Consider the following 16,077-nt stretch of genomic DNA (forward strand, 5'->3'; position numbering starts at 1 on the left):
TCAATAGGACATATAGCTTTGCATGTTTAGCTCTAAGTCCTAATCCCCTTGCAGCCACGTCTCCGTAATGCCCACTACATCATACCTGCCAATTTCAGTTTGTGCCACCAGCTCATTTACCTTCTTTCTTATACTGCTCACATTCAGATACATCTTCAGTCCTGTACTGAACATCCCTCTTCTCATTGTTAATCATTTATCCAGAGTGTTTGAAGTTTGATTCCTAACCTTTTCCAAACACTCGGTCCTACTTTGTGTGCTGGAAATTTAAATAACCTGAGTTCTCCTTTCTTTTCTTTTTTTCCATATTTTTCAATGTGGAGTCCAGCCCTACAGACATTAACCTGCAGTTTTGCTTCCCATTGGTCATTACACTTTTTAGGAGTTTTACTCTTCCCTTCCACTTCCTTGTTTAAAGTCCTGTTGACCACCTTTTTGCTAGAATACTGGCCCCAGCTCGGTTCAGGTGGAGACCGTACCAACAGTACAGATCCTTCCTGTTCCAATACTGATGCCCGTGCCCCATGAAAAGGAACCCCTCTTTCCCACACCACACTTTTAGCTATGTGATTACTTTGTTTATTCTTGTGTCCGAATGCCAATTTGCATGTGGCTCAGGCAGTAATCCACAGATTATGCCCCCTGAGGACCTGGGGGCATAATCTTTAATTTGGCTTCTAGCTCTTGATAACCCCTGAGGAGGTCCTCTTTCCTAGTCTTGCCTATGTTTTTTGGTTTGATGTGGACCACAACAACTTGATCCTCCTCCTCCCTCTGCAATCCCCTTTTAAGCTGGTCAGAGGTGTCCCGCACCAACACACCATGCGGGACTCTTGATGCTGCTTACAAAGGATACTATCTATTCCCCCTAATTATAGAATTCCCTACAATTACCAGCTATCAACAAGGGGAAAGACCCTTTCCAAACAGAACTCATTTCAACATCCCCAGACCATTACTGTGCTTCCCATCACATGAACTTAACTTCATCCTCAATAGAGTTTACAGTTCCTTTCCAGAAGAAAAGAAATTGGATTTGGAGTAGGTCACTCAACCCGTCAAGCCTGCACTACAATTCAATATCTCGTCTGACATTTCTACATCAACTTCATCTTCCTATGCTTTTCCTCATCTGTCAATTCCCTTAACATCCACAGCATTGAGCTCTGTCTTGTATAAACACCAACAATGAGCACTCACAGCTCCCTACAACAGACAATCCGAAGATTCACAACACTTTGAATAAAGATAGGTTTTATTGCAGTCCTAAAGGACTGACGTCTTATTTGAAGGCTGTGACCAAAACTTTAAAGCTCCCCATGATCAATTATTATTCTAATTCTTAGAGGTTAAAGGTCAACTCTACTCACCAGTACCTAGTCTAGTGAATCTCTGTTGCAATTTCTACAAGGTTTCTCCAAGTTCTAAATTGTTGACAAAACATCAGGTGTGGCTTCATCAAGATCCACAATAGCTAGTGTTAAGATCAGTGCTTTTTTCATTCACTCACACTGACCTGGCAGTATTTATTGTCCATCCCTAATTGGCCAGATGGCAGTTATGTGAATCTGGAGTCACATGTAGACCAGACCAGGTAAGGATGCTGGATATCCTACTCAGAAGGATATTAATCAACCAGATGCTATGACAATTGACAGATGGTGCATGGTCACCATTAGGCTGGTTTATAACACCAGATTTCTACTGAATTCAAGTTTCACTATCTGTCATGGAGATACTCAAACCCATAGCCCTAAACATTTGCCTGAACATTTGCTTTCTTAATTACTTGTTGCATCTGCAAGTTAGCTTTCTGATTCATGTACATGGATAGTCATGTTCCTCCAGCTGCCATAGTTTCCAGTCTCTCAGCAATCTTTCAACCCAAACCCCATCTCCAGGGATTTCATAGTGTGCTGCCCAATCCTATTTCCCATCTCAATCTCCAAATAGATTCATAGTGCGAGCTACCCATTCCCTCACTCCCAGTACCATCCTCGGTTGCACAGTGTGCCATGTATTTTCTCACACTCCAACCATGGACGATTCTTCAGATGCACATGTTGCAGCTGCTCTCCAAGCCACTTCCAGTTCTGAAGGGAACAAAGAGCCTCATCTACTGCCACAAAGATGATGGTGATCTCAACCACACACAGAAATTTCTGGAAAACACGTGTCCGTCATTTTCTGAACATTCTTATTTAGCAAAATAACAAAAGAAAATGCTTCAGCTTTCAAGAAAGATGACTCAGGCCACTGTTACCAGGGAAACAAAGCCCCATGCTGTTATGCTGAATGAACGCCTCCAGAAATGTCACAAGCATCATTCAAATAAAACTTTTAACCTTCTTTGGTATGAGTGTCTCAGAACAGACCTTTAATAACCATGGTAATAACTGAGCAGCCAACCGTATTTGTTGATAAACTAAAATGTACCCAAAGCTGCACTGAGACCTAATTAAAAAATGATAATTAAATGAAGAATTTAATCATCAGTGAACTAAGCAAACTTTAATCCATACTCAAGCGCATGCAATGACAATCAGCCCTTGCAATACACAAAATGTCATTTAGATCATCAGTGAACTCAAAGCCCCTTCCGAGTAACTGTTCAGCGTGAAAGAAAAGCAAACCACACCATGAACTGGACAGGATAGGCAGCTGAGCCCCATCTCAAATATGACAGATGAAATATAACTCAGACAACTTGCCTTTTCAAACGTTGATGTGCTTCCTCCAATCAAACAGAATACGCAGCAGAGATACTCACCAGTTAGCCTAAATATTCATTCATGTGCTACCCCAGCATCTCCTATCCAATTCGATCTCCACATATCACCTTATCAGAGTCATACAGCACAGAAACGGATCCTTTGGTCCAACAGTCCATGCCAAGCATAATCCCAAACTAAATTAGTCCTACCTGCCTGGTCCTGACCCATATCCTGCCTAACCACTTCAATTCATGTACTTATCTAAATGCCTTTTAAACGTTGTAATTGTGCCCACATCCACCACTTCTTCAAGAAGTTCATTCCACACACAAACCACCTTCTTTATAAAGAATTAATCCCTCATGTCTTTTTAAATCTCTCTACTCTCACCTTAAAAACATATCCCCTACTCTGGAAATTCCCCATCCTCGGGAAAAGACACCTACCATTAACCCGACCTTTATCCCTCATGATTGCATAAACTTCTGTTAGGTCATCTATGTATCTCCTACACTCCAGTGAAAAGTGTCCCGGTCTTTCTAGCCTTTTTTTATAACTCAAACCTTCCATACGTGGCAGCATCCTAGTGAATCTCTCCTGAACCCTCTCCAGCTGGGTCTTTTCCCTCATTATACGACCAACCCCACTTAGAACTCTCCCTCTGACCTCTGACTCTCTCTTCAATGAAAGCTACCAGTAATGACATTACCCATCTCAATTTCTCTGCTCCCACCATTCAATCTAACTTGCCTTCTTCTGAACTTGCTACATTCCATTCTGTCAGGTCCGATCACAACACTGACACCAAACCTGCCGACGAAGGTGATGTCAGTTTCTCAAACTTCCTTCTACCTCCCCTTAGACCCTGACCCCGCTACTAAACATCAAGCCATCATATTTAGGACTATCCTTCTTCTCCTTTCTCTATCAGCTTCTGATCTAACTTTCTCTTAAACGTATCCATGTTCCTGGTCTCAGCTACTCTTTGTGATGATGAGTTCCACATTCACACAACTCTCTGAGTAGAGAAGCAAGCTCAATTTCTGAAACATTTCCAGCACTGGAGAATTTTAATTTCAGGGTTCCTGCATATGCAAGTTTATTTTACAATCTGGTTAGTGTATGTGATATTTAATGATTATTAGAGTAAAAAAGAATTGACAACATTTGCAGAAACACTCAGTCAAACCAAAATTAAGTAAAGAGAGAGCCTGGAATGCACTTAAGGAGATTTCTTCAGGATTCTAATTCTGAAAGGAGGGAATGGACCGTAATAGCTTAGCTTCTTTAAATTATTTCAGTGTGAATTGATTTAAAAGAGTGCAGGATTGTTCTGGCAAGCATATGTTGTCAAGCAGATTCACCTGACTTCCTGAACCCAGTATTTTCTGACCCACTGTATAACCTACCTACCCCACATTGCAGATCCTATCTTACCCGATTCCTGTAATAAATTTGCAGAATTAATGACATGTGGGACAAACGTCTTTTAGTTTTGCTCTAAACTGCCTTTCTTCGACAACTCTGGACGTTGGCTCTGCTTTCTTCCCACAAATGTTTTCGGGTCCACTATGTTTCACAAGCAATTTTGCTTTTGTTTCAGATCTCCAGCTCTTCATTTTATCATGATGGCAAGATTATGACCTAACCATAGAGGTAAACAGGAAACTGAACAAATTACAGTAGTTATATAGGTGTGGGAGTCAGTGCTACTGGTTGTATTGCATCTTAGATATTGTCGAGGAGCAGAAAAACCAAATTGGAGAAATGTTGAAGACCTTGATGACCTGTTTTGAGTCCTCTATTAAAGTAAATTTACGAATTATGTGCTCAACACCAGAGCTCAGAAAGAAATAGTTGCAGAAAGGCCAGCAGAAAAAACAAAGTCAGAATGCAAGTTGGAAACACTGTGAAGGACATAACACAAAATCAAAGGAAGCATGTTCAGTAGTGGGAAATAAAATGTTTTCACTGCAGCATGTGTTTAGCTGGAAGGAAGAAAAGCAAGTAGATAACAACAGTTCCTGAGCAGCATCGAGTAATGATTCTGTCAAATTTCACAACACCATACAGGAAGTTGGCACCTTGTCATCCCAAAAGTGACAAATGCTTTGTGACAGCCTGCCGCCAGCAACAGCATGGTGGCTCAGTGGTTAGCACTGCTGCCTCACAGTGCCAGGGACCTGGGTTCGATTCCAGCCTCGGGAAACTGTCTGTGTGGAGTTTGCACTTTCTTCCCGTGTCTGCGTGGGTTTCCTCCGGGTGCTCCGGTATCCTCCCACAGTCCAAAGATGTGCAGGTTAGGTGGATTGGCCATGCTAAATGTAGGTGGAAGGGGGAATGAGTAGGTCTGGCCGGGATGCTCCTCAGAGGGTCAGTGCGCACTCGATGGGCCAAATGATGTCTTATTAGCACTGTAAGGATTGTATGATTCTATTTGAAGTATTTGCCTGTTACTTTAATGCACGAAAGCTGACATGAAATCCTTAAATGTTAATCCCACGCAGAGAAAACACAATTTCGCAGTACGTAATACAATAAGTGGGTTCCCACATTGCATCCTTTGTAAAAAAAAACACAAGTTCAAAAAAGGTCAAAAGTCCACTTTGATGTAGAAGTCAATTTTCATGTGCAGCAATGGCTCTTGTTTTTAATTAATTTAGAGTGATCAAGCTTTGGTTTCCAAGATGAAGTTGCACTCAGACTGTTTATAAGACCTTGGTGCTTTGTTAATCGTAGTGTAGCATAGTTGATTTTGCCACGATACCCATTTTGCCACTAACGTCAAGACTAATTCAAAGGTGCGAAAGTGGGTCTTGCAGGTGCTGGAGACTGGAGTCAAGATTAGAGTGGTGCTGGAAAAGCATGACAGGTCAGGCAGCATCCGCAGAGCAGGAAAATCGAGATTTTTTTGGGCAAAAGCCCTTCATCAGGAAGGAATCCTCTCATTCCTGAGGAAGGGCTTATGCCCAAGACATCGACCTTCCAGCTGCTCGGATGCTGCTTGACCTGCTGTGCTTTTCCAGCACTACTCTAATCTTAATTCAGAGGTGCGGTCTTGTTACTGTGCTGACAGCATTGGCACTGTGCCACAACCAGAGCCCCAGGATCAGCTCCCCGTTTCTGGCACACACCCATATGATTAGAATCTTCTTCCACTTGGCAGTGATACAAGTGCTCAAGGAGACCTAGCTCCTCTCTCTCAGTGCTGTGAAAAACTCTATCAGCACCACATAAATTATTTCACAATAGTTGCATAAAAGATTCAGTTTTACTGTAAACACAACACAGCAGTGCAAGATTTCAAAGGACAGGCTCACCTGCTCAAGAAATAGAAACAAAGACTGCTGGAAATGCTCTGCTGTCAGTCAGCATTGGAGAAGTTAATTTAAAATGACTTTTCAATAGACCTTTCATGATCCCATACCTGACCTGTTGAGTAGGTCCAGCATTTTCTGTTTTTGCTTCAGATTTTCCGCATCCACAGGATTTTTGCCGTTCTTGGATTTGAGGGCGGCACAGTGGCTCAGTGGTTAGCACTGCTGTCTCACAGTTCCAGGGTCTCAGGTTTGATTCCAACCTAGGGTGACTGTCTGTGTGGAATTTGCACATTCTCCGTGTCTGCATGGGTTTCCTCCGGGTGCTCTGGTTTCCTCCCACAATCCAAAGATGTGCAGGTTAGGTGCATTGGCCATGCTAACTTGCCCATAGTGTTTTGGGATATGTGGTTAGGTGCATTAGTCAGGGGTAAAAGTGGAGTAAAATGGTAGGGGAATGGGTCTGGGTGGGTTACTCTTCGGAGGGTCGGTGTGGACTTGTTGGTCCGAATGACCTGTTTCCATATATTGGGATTCGATGATTCTATTTTATGACCCACAGAGAGTTTGAAAACCCAGCTATAATAAAAAGTCGACAGCCATAGGTGAAGGACATGTCATGTACCTTCTTAAGGGTCAATCATTCAGACCGAAACAGTTTTTTCAACTCTATTCTTGGGGACTGGTGCAAACTGGTTATGTTTCTGCAAATTGTGATGTGAAAGAGCACTTAATCAGTTTCTGGACACGAAGAAAGTAACATTCCGACAGGAAATTCTGTTTATTGAAGAGGCGTGTTTTCCTTACCTGAGGGTACCTGCGCTTGATGGAGTTCAAAGCTCCCTCAGGAAGTTTGGCTAATTCAGAGTCTCTCACGGCATGAACAGTGGTTGCGGAGGGCTGGCGTGTAAGAGCTTCCACCTGTGTGAGGGCAAGAAAACCACGGAACCATTAAGAATAAATGTTAACCTGGTCATTCAACTTCTGACATTCATCTATGGTAGTATTGGAGTGAAGATCTTAAGTTGTAGTATTATGTCCTAGCACAGTAATATTTGAAAGTCTAATACCCACTCAATTTTCCACATCATTAGGAAAATCTTTCACTGCATTAATTATAAAAGCTGAAAGCTCTGAACAAACAAAGTTACTAACACAAGCTAATGGTTACTAAACTGAACTGAATTGAGTCCAGACCCATTTGATAAATGTTTCCTCTTTCTGTTAGGTATAAGGGCCCCAGAATGAAAGGAAATTTCTGCAGTTCCAAATCCATTAGTAGTTGGTACTAGTTAGACTTCCTACTCAGAGGGAGCTCAAGGGTGGATCACTTGGGCCCTAAACTCTAGAACCACCTACTCACACTGCCTTCCCCATCTCTACCAAGCTTTTCTCTGAAACAGGTTCCTTGCAGCCGACCTCCTTTACCCAGCGTTTGGCCATCTAACCTGATATCTCTGTTCTGACTCTGTAAAACTGAGGAATTGATCAATACATGATTAATGCACATTCCATCACCAAACATGAGTTGTCAATCTTAGCGAGGGTAAGGAACACTCGGGCACCTGAGGAATTTGTTGGCAATGTGGAGTGGCACAGCTGAAACAAGAAAGAAATCTAGATATGTTTTAAATGATTTGTCCAGAGATGTTATCACATACCACTGGAGCAGGTGGGACTTGAACATGGGTCTCCTGGCTTAGAGAAAGGATACTACCACTGTGCCACAAGATGCTACATGTTTTTCCTAATCAACTTGCACAGACACACTTTTGGCTCAGGTGGGATTTCAACCCAGGCCTTGCGGACCAGACATAGGGACGCTGCCATTGCAGGAGACCCAACAAGATTAATGCCCTAATGGGACACTCCTGTATCTTGTCCTAATGGTCCATCTACAGGGTTAGGAGTCAGCAATTCAACTTTTCCCTTTTGGTCAAGGAAGTGCCACATAGTTAGGCTGTTATTGAAATAAGTAGCAAGAGATAAAAGGTACAAAGGATTCAGTCTTTCTTATTTCCAAGGATGTGCAGGTCAGGTGAATTGGCCATGCGAAATTGCTCATAGTGTTAGGTGCATTAGTCAGAGGGAAATGGGTCTGGGTGGGTTACTCTTTGGAGGGTCGGTGTGGACTTGTTGGGCTGAAGGGCCTGTTTCCACACTGTAGGGAATCTAATCTAATCATATCTGAAATTTGAATGGATTCTAGGGCAATTGAGCCATTGGCATTTACAAAAGGGAAGGGTAAACACTGGAAACTATTCAGAAGTGATTAGCTTTAAAGAGGGTGGCAGAATAGTTGAAATTGTAAAGATAGATTCAAAAGATTCACTTGCTGTTCCTGACAGATGAATAAAAATGGACATACAAAAATGAACACAAAACAACCAACAGGTTCATTCAGCCTATCAACCACGATATCTTCAGTATTATATCAGATCTCATTAAACATGTAATATTTAATAGTTTAGCTAAGGTAAATCCCTGAAAATTGCTGCATAGTAAGACATTAGGGATTGCTATGCTACTCTAAAGATTTCACAACACTACCTCCTTCAAAGATTTCCTCAAAATTCTTCGGTTCAACTGTGTCCTGTTATATTTCAGAAAGCTCAGGAAATGGAGGATAGAACTGGCGCCAATCTCTAAACACCTTTACAGAGCTTTCATCCACATTGTGAACAGAGACCTCGATCCCAACAAGCATGGTTTCACAAGCATGAAGACCAAAATTACTAGAAATACTCAGCAGATCAGGCAGCTTTGGTGGAGCGAGAAACAAAGTTAAAGTTTTGGGTCGGGGATCCAAGATGGCGGCGACCCAGTAAGACTGAGTCTATAGTGCTCCTCCCAAGACTTGGGCACAGTGGGTCACCTACCCCCTACCAAGCTCACCAAATCATTTATAATAGTTTTGTAATTTAATTAGTTGTGTAATATTACATTTAAACAATTTAATCCTAAGTTAAAATGACTAAAGGGAAGGGAGCCCGCAGCTCTCAGCAAGCAGGAACCCCTCCCCCACCCTCTCCAGCTGCAGCAGAGGCGTCCACAGCCGCCCCGGGGGACTTACCTACAGTAGCAAGCCTTGCAGAAATGCTTTCCAAGCTTGACTCGAAGATCGATGCTTTTATTGTCGAATCCAGAAATCGTTGGGAGTCGCTCTCGGCCGCGCTGCAGAAGCACGACCGAGAGATTGAAGAAATTCAACACCGAGTCGGAGGGGCGGAGCTAAAGGCCGCGACCTCCGAGACAACCGCTCAATCGGCCGTGGATCAGGTCCGGACACTCGAGCAGCGAGTCCGGACCTTGGAAAATCATATTGACGACCTCGATAATCGAGGTCGCCGAAAAAATATTCGTTTGCTGGGCCTTCCCGAACGGGAAGAGGAAGGCCAGCTTACAGCATTCCTGGAGCAGTGGCTGCCACAACTTTTAAATCTGCAAGCTGGATCAGGCCAGGTAAGGGTGGATTGGGCCTACCGGGTCGCAATACGCGGGCCCGGCTCGAACCAGCGCCCGCGCCCGGTCCTGTTCCGGCTGCAGAGCTACAGGGAGAGGCAGATACTCCTAGAAGCCTCTAGAAATCTCGGAAAAGACCCCCAAGCTATGATCTACAAAGGATCCAAGATCATGCTATTTCAGGACTTTTCTCCGGCTCTGGTTCGAAAGAGGAAGGCATTCAAAGAGGTGAAGAAGCGTTTAAGGGACTTAAATGTTTAGTACTCCTTACGCTACCCAGCGATGTTACGCTTTAACCATGAAGGATCCGTGTATAACTTTGGATCACCAGAAAAGGCTAAGGAATTCTTGGACTCTATTAGATAAACTGTAAGACATAATGGATGTTGGTCTGCCTTTCCCCCCCCCTTTGGTTTATATCCCCTCCTTTTTTTTTTCTCTTACCTTACTGCTTAATATTATCACGGGGGGTGGGGAGAGGGATTTGATTTTCTCCCCCCCCCGGAGTTGTTTTCTGTTATTATTTTATGTATATATGAGGAATGTATGTATATGTGTGTATATATGTATATATATATAAACTGGGGGATTTGGTTAATGTTGGTGGGGGGAGGTGGTTACCTTATTCAATTTTACCTCTGTCTTTAGGAGCGGGGTTGTTTTCCCTTCGTTATTTTGTATTATCATATTTAATTATTATTTGTTGAAGTGGTAATTTTATAATTATATGTTTATATATGGTATTAACATTACCAAATATACCCAGGTGTTGGTATGGGTGGGGGTGGGGTGCTCACTGTTAACTCTAGCTTTGTATTATATTTGAATTGTCCTCATTTTATTGAGGAGTGCCTGGGTCAAGGGTGGGGCATTGGTTGGGAGAGGATATGAGGGACTTTTGGAGAGGAAGTGACGCCCCCTGGGAACAAGGGGGAAAGTCTCCACTTAGATACGTTTTATATTTTTTTTATTTAGAAATAGTTTTTTACTGAATTGTTGAGGGTGTATTAAAGAGGCTTTATTTTTGTAAATTTTACATGTTCCACGCTCGGGATGTTCTGGATAGGGTTCCCCCTCCCGAGGGGTCTCGGATTGGCCCAGAGGATTATGGTTGATCAGTCGGTTAAGTGGTGTACCTGGAATGTCAAGGGGAGTAATTCGCCACTCAAAAGGAAGAAATTATTATCAAATCTTAAGAAGGAAAGAGTTGATATAGCTCTCCTACAGGAGACACACCTGTCAGATAAAGAACACTTGAAATTACGACAGGGCGGATTTGATCAGGCCTTTTTTTCTTCTTTTAGCTCAAAAAGCAGGGGAGTTGTTATTCTTGTTCGGAAGAATTTCCCTTTCAAAATCCTAAAGCAGATAAAAGACGAATCTGGATGATATATCTTGATTAAAGCCCTCATAAATGGAGAGGAATATGGGATTTTAAATTTGTACTGCCACCCGGCACACCCCTTTAAATTTATAACGGAAGCCTTTTCAAAATTGATGGCTTTTGATGCCCGTCATATAATTATAGGGGGAGACTTTAATTGTATTATGGATCCGGAAATAGATAGGATTCCCAAGAGTACTGTAGGAGTATCTCCCAGATCTAGACAATTGATGGATCTGAACAAAGAATTAGGATTAGTAGATGTATGGAGATGTCTTCATCCACAGGGTAGAGATTTTTCTTTCTACTCTAATCCACATAAATGTCATACCAGAATTGATATGTTTTTTGCCCCCTCGATTTTTTTAAATTCCATATCATCCTGTAAAATGGGTAATATAGCAATTTCTGACCACGCTGCTGTATATATGGAAACTAAGGCGAGGAACAGTGGGACATCCCCTCGGCATTGGCGTATGGACCCCTTCCTAATGAAAGATAGTAAATTTGTAAAGTACTTCTCTCAAGAATTTAAAACTTTTTTAGAAATTAATTCAGGTACAGCTAGCAACCCGTCAATGATGTGGGAGACCATCAAAGCTTACACGCGAGGCTTGATCATCTCCTACTCAGCGACCCAGAAGAAATTAAAGGGAGAACAACAGCGTCTGCTTGAAGCCCGCTTAAAAGCGGCTGAAACAGCATACATTGATAGACCTTCTATTATTAAATTGCAAAGGATTACAGCTCTTAGGACAGCTCTAAACACTACACTTACTCAAACGGCTAAGAGGGAAATATTATTTGCAAAGCAAAGGTTATATGAATATGGCGACAAACCGGGTAGATACTTAGCATTTCTTGCAAAGAAAAAAAAGGCCCCTCAGACTATTATGTCTATCAAGGAAAGTACGGGTATTTTGACTCATGATCATAAAAAGATTAATGCGACCTTTAGAGAATTCTATTCTGAGTTATACAAATCACAGGATTGTGAAGATAGGACGAAGAGGATGCAGTCATTTTTTAAAAATTTGACTTTTCCAGACCTAACTCCGGAACAAGTATCGGTCCTAAATGCTCCTCTTACACCCCAAGAAATAGTTGATGCAATTAGGCACCTTCAAAATGGTAAGGCGCCGGGCCCAGATGGCTTTCAAGCTGAATTCTATAAAGAATTTACAGAAATACTGGCTGGTCCACTTATGGACATGTATAACTATGCATATAGTCAGGGCTGTCTCCCGCCTTCACTGAAAGAGGCAAATATCTCTCTTATCCTTAAAAAAGGAAAGGACCCAGAAGATTGTGCATCATACAGACCAATATCCTTGCTAAATGTAGATTTTAAAATCCTCTCTAAAACATTAGCACTGAGACTAGAAAGGATACTGCCACATATTATAAAGGAGGATCAGACGGGGTTTATTAAGGGCCGTAGATCATCCAATAATGTTAGAAGGGCTCTGAATATGATTCAAGCTTGTCATCAGGGAAAGATACCAGGAGTAGTGGTTTCATTAGACGCGGAAAAGGCATTTGATAGGGTCGAATGGTCATATTTGTTTTACACATTGGAGAGGTTTGGCAGGTGTTTACCAAATGGGTTTCAACATTGTATAGTGATCCCAAAGCAGTTGTGGTTACCAATGGATTAGGCTCGGATAGCTTCAGTGTGGGTAGGGGCTGCCGTCAGGGATGTCCCCTCTCGCCATTGTTATTCACGCTAATAATTGAACCACGAGCAGAAGCTATACGAGCTGATCCTAATATAGCGGCCCCGAGGATTGGTACAGGTAAACATAAAATTACCCTTTATGCAGATGATGTTCTTCTATTCCTCAGTAACCCTTTGATGTCCATACCTCGCTTAATCCAAGTTATTAATACATTTAGTGCATTCTCAGGCTATAAAATTAATTTTTCAAAATCGGAGGCTATGCCAATGGGTGGCCTTGCTGTGATACCCCGCTTAGCGGACGGTTCCCCTTTTCCCTTTCGCTGGTCCCTGGAGGGTTTCTTATATTTAGGCATTTTTATTACTCCAGTATTTGGTCAGTTGTATAAGGCTAATTTTGTGTATTTATTGGAAAGGATAAGGCAGGACCTCCAGCGATGGGGAGACCTACCAATTTCCTGGTTGGGTAGAATAGCATTAATCAAAATGAATATCCTGCCCCGTTTCCTATATCCTATGAGAATGCTTCCGGTGATGCTGCCGAGGACGGCTTTATGTAAATTATACGGCTGGCTGGGTTCCTTTATCTGGAATCATAGGCGGCCCCTCATTAAGCTGAAGAAGCTACAGCTTCCACAGGCAAGGGGTGGATTGGACTTCCCAGACTTTAGGAAATATCAGCTAAGTTCCCTATTAAGTTACATAGCTGATTGGGTCTTGTCTGATCAACAATCAATCTGGTTGGACATCGAAGCTTCTCAAGTAAAATACCCACTTATTAACCTTTTATTCTCAGAAAAGAGGAAAATCATTACAGATCACTGTAAAAACCCTATAATACTAAATACAATCAAGGCTTGGAATATAATGCGGCAAAATGAGGGTAATTCACATAAAACATCCCCCTATGCACCGATAGTGGAAGCATGGGGATTCCAACCGGGGTTAACAGATGCCACTTTTAAACTCTGGAGATCCAGAGGTATCTCATGTCTAGGGGATTTATTTAAAGATGGGGTCCTGATGTCTTTCGGACAGCTGCGTCAGAAATTCGGATTACCCAATGGAGACCTCTTTCGATACTTCCAAATTCGAGATTATATACAGAAGAAGACTACGTTATTAGATAGTCTTTATAAATCCGATAGAGAATGTAGTGTCCTACGACCTGTGGGGGTATCTTCCGTCAGTAATATTTATCATTTACTACATGATGAAGTATCGGGAGATATGGATAATCTGCTTAAAACATGGGATCAGGATCTGGGACTAGAAATCTCCACAGAAACGTGGAATGATATCTGGGAAAATGCTAGAAGAATTACTATTTGTAACAGAACCCAGGCTATCCAGCTGAAGATACTTCATAGGGCCCATATAGCACCGGTTCGATTAGCAAAATTTAAAGCAGGAGCATCTCCAATGTGTCCTAAGTGCAAAATAGAGGTGGGCACTCTTGTACATTGCTTATGGACCTGTCATAAGATCCGTAGATATTGGACTAAAGTAGCAAGTACCCTGACAGAAATTTTAGGAACGGAAATAAAAGTGGACCCTGTATCTCTCCTCTTGGGCTTTTCGAACTTTCCCTCCCTGGACACGTACGGGAAGAGACTATTTTCTATTCTTTCTTTCTGTGCAAGGAAAAATATTTTGGTGAACTGGGCGGCGGAGGGCCCCCCTGGACTTTCAAATTGGCACAGACTAATTATGGAATGTATTCCCCTTGACTTCCTTACAAATATGGTGCACCGAAAGACCGAATTATTTTATAAAATATGGCAGCCCTTTTTGAATTACATAAATACAGATATTTCGGCTATCCTAACAAGGGCTTTTATTTAATTGAGACTACAGACCTGGCTGGTCCGTGGCCCCTCGGGGAGGAATCCCGCACGAATACGGGTTTTATTATATCTGATGCTAACACATCCCGAGCATGTAAGAGACTTAAATATACACCCTGGTTAGTTGTAGGTTAGATTAGTAGATAGTTGAGTTTTGTTTGTTTTTTTTTCTTTTCGTTTTTTTTGTTGTTTTGTTTTTTTTTGTCAAATTTTGGCTATTGTATATTTGAGCTAATTATATATAAATGTTTATATCTGAGAGTTTTGTTTATTTTTGTAAACTTGTAAAAATGTTAAATTTCTAATAAAAATATCTATTAAAATAAAAAAAAAGTTTTGGGTCAGTAACTTTTCAGAGTTCAGCTAAAAAGACACAGATACTATAACGTTAATTCTGTTTCCAGTCATATCTAACTTGTCAAGTATTTCCAGCATCTTCTCTTTATATTTAAACACAGTCTGAGGCCTTCATTATTTTTCATCAACCTGTTCAGACATGTTGCAACACACCTCTGTACCAGAGGAGACTCGAACCTGGACCTCTTAGCCCAAAGGTAGAAACACTAGCACTGATGGCAAGTCCCTAAATACTGGCACACAAATCAATCGTCCCCAGTAAATGACCACCAACTACAATCAATTAAATTACACGATACACAACCAACACTTTAGCTGTGGCTCTCATACCTCAATGTCAGAAACACTTGCTCGTCTGTTCACTGTTCCTGGCAAGTTAATGGAAATGGTTTTGAAATGCCCTTATGTTCGAGTACAAGAGTTGTAATAGGATCAAGGGTTTTAAATGAAAATGTCAGAAATAAATTTAGATCATTTGCAAGGATGAAGTAGTTTGTTCATACACTGTGATAAACATCTTAAATTATCGATAAGACAAAATAGCTGAGATGTAAAGTTTGGAATATTCAGAAGAGTGTAAGGCTAGGTTGGAGGAGTTGGCATACTGTATAGGTGAGGCTCATAAGGTTGAACAAACTGTCCCCTCATCATTATTCGTCTTAAATTTGACACTTCATATCAAAACAGAATCATACATGGGACAAGGGCATTTCTGACAAATTGATATCTTCTGCCCATTCCTTGTCATTCAGGAAGATGGTGGTGGGTCACCTTCTTCAATAGGATTAGAATTTAGTCATTGCATATTTTGTTATGGTGCCAGATGTTGTTCTTGAACTAACTGGATCCTCAGACTCTGAAATAGCTCAAACTGTCACTATGATAGTTTCCCGTAGTAAATACATTTCTGACACTGCTGCAGTAATACAGCCTAGGTAACAGATGTCTTTGGACAAATTCATAGTATTATGCTGAATGACATGCTTAAGTGGAGTGAAAGTTTTTACTGTTATCTGCCTGGAGCAATTCTTGGCCCTAGAACCGATAGTATAGTTCAAGTAATTCTAGGCAAAGAGCTATATATATTGCAGGAACATACCTATCAAATAAATTTGTGAAAAGAAAGGAAAAAGAAGCTAAAGCTAGTACACAACACTCATAGTTACCTCTGGCCACACAACAGAAGGTACTGCAGAAGGAATTCCAAAATGACTTTGGACGTTCTTTCAAATTACGCAAACTCACAGTTCAGATGTAATTAACTTTCAAGTCCCATTTTAAAGCATGGCATTGGTGTGTGGTTTCAGTGCTATTTGGT

General features: G+C 41.6%; 1 protein-coding gene across 4 annotated transcripts in view; it reads right to left on the reverse strand.

Moving 5' to 3' along the window:
* Positions 1-16,077, reverse strand: part of pnpla7b (patatin-like phospholipase domain containing 7b) — a 354,731-nt gene that overhangs the window by 177,278 nt on the left and 161,376 nt on the right. For all 4 annotated transcript variants that reach the window (XM_043719901.2, XM_043719899.2, XM_043719900.2 and 1 more), the window contains one exon: positions 6,839-6,952. In XM_043719901.2, coding sequence (XP_043575836.2) covers positions 6,839-6,952 — 114 coding nt within the window. The remainder of the gene's footprint in view (positions 1-6,838; positions 6,953-16,077) is intronic.

Source organism: Chiloscyllium plagiosum, unplaced genomic scaffold (genome assembly GCF_037043375.1).
Source record: "Chiloscyllium plagiosum isolate Xiang-an unplaced genomic scaffold, Cpla_swu_hap1 HiC_scaffold_21, whole genome shotgun sequence".
Classification (NCBI taxonomy): Eukaryota; Metazoa; Chordata; class Chondrichthyes; order Orectolobiformes; family Hemiscylliidae; genus Chiloscyllium; species Chiloscyllium plagiosum.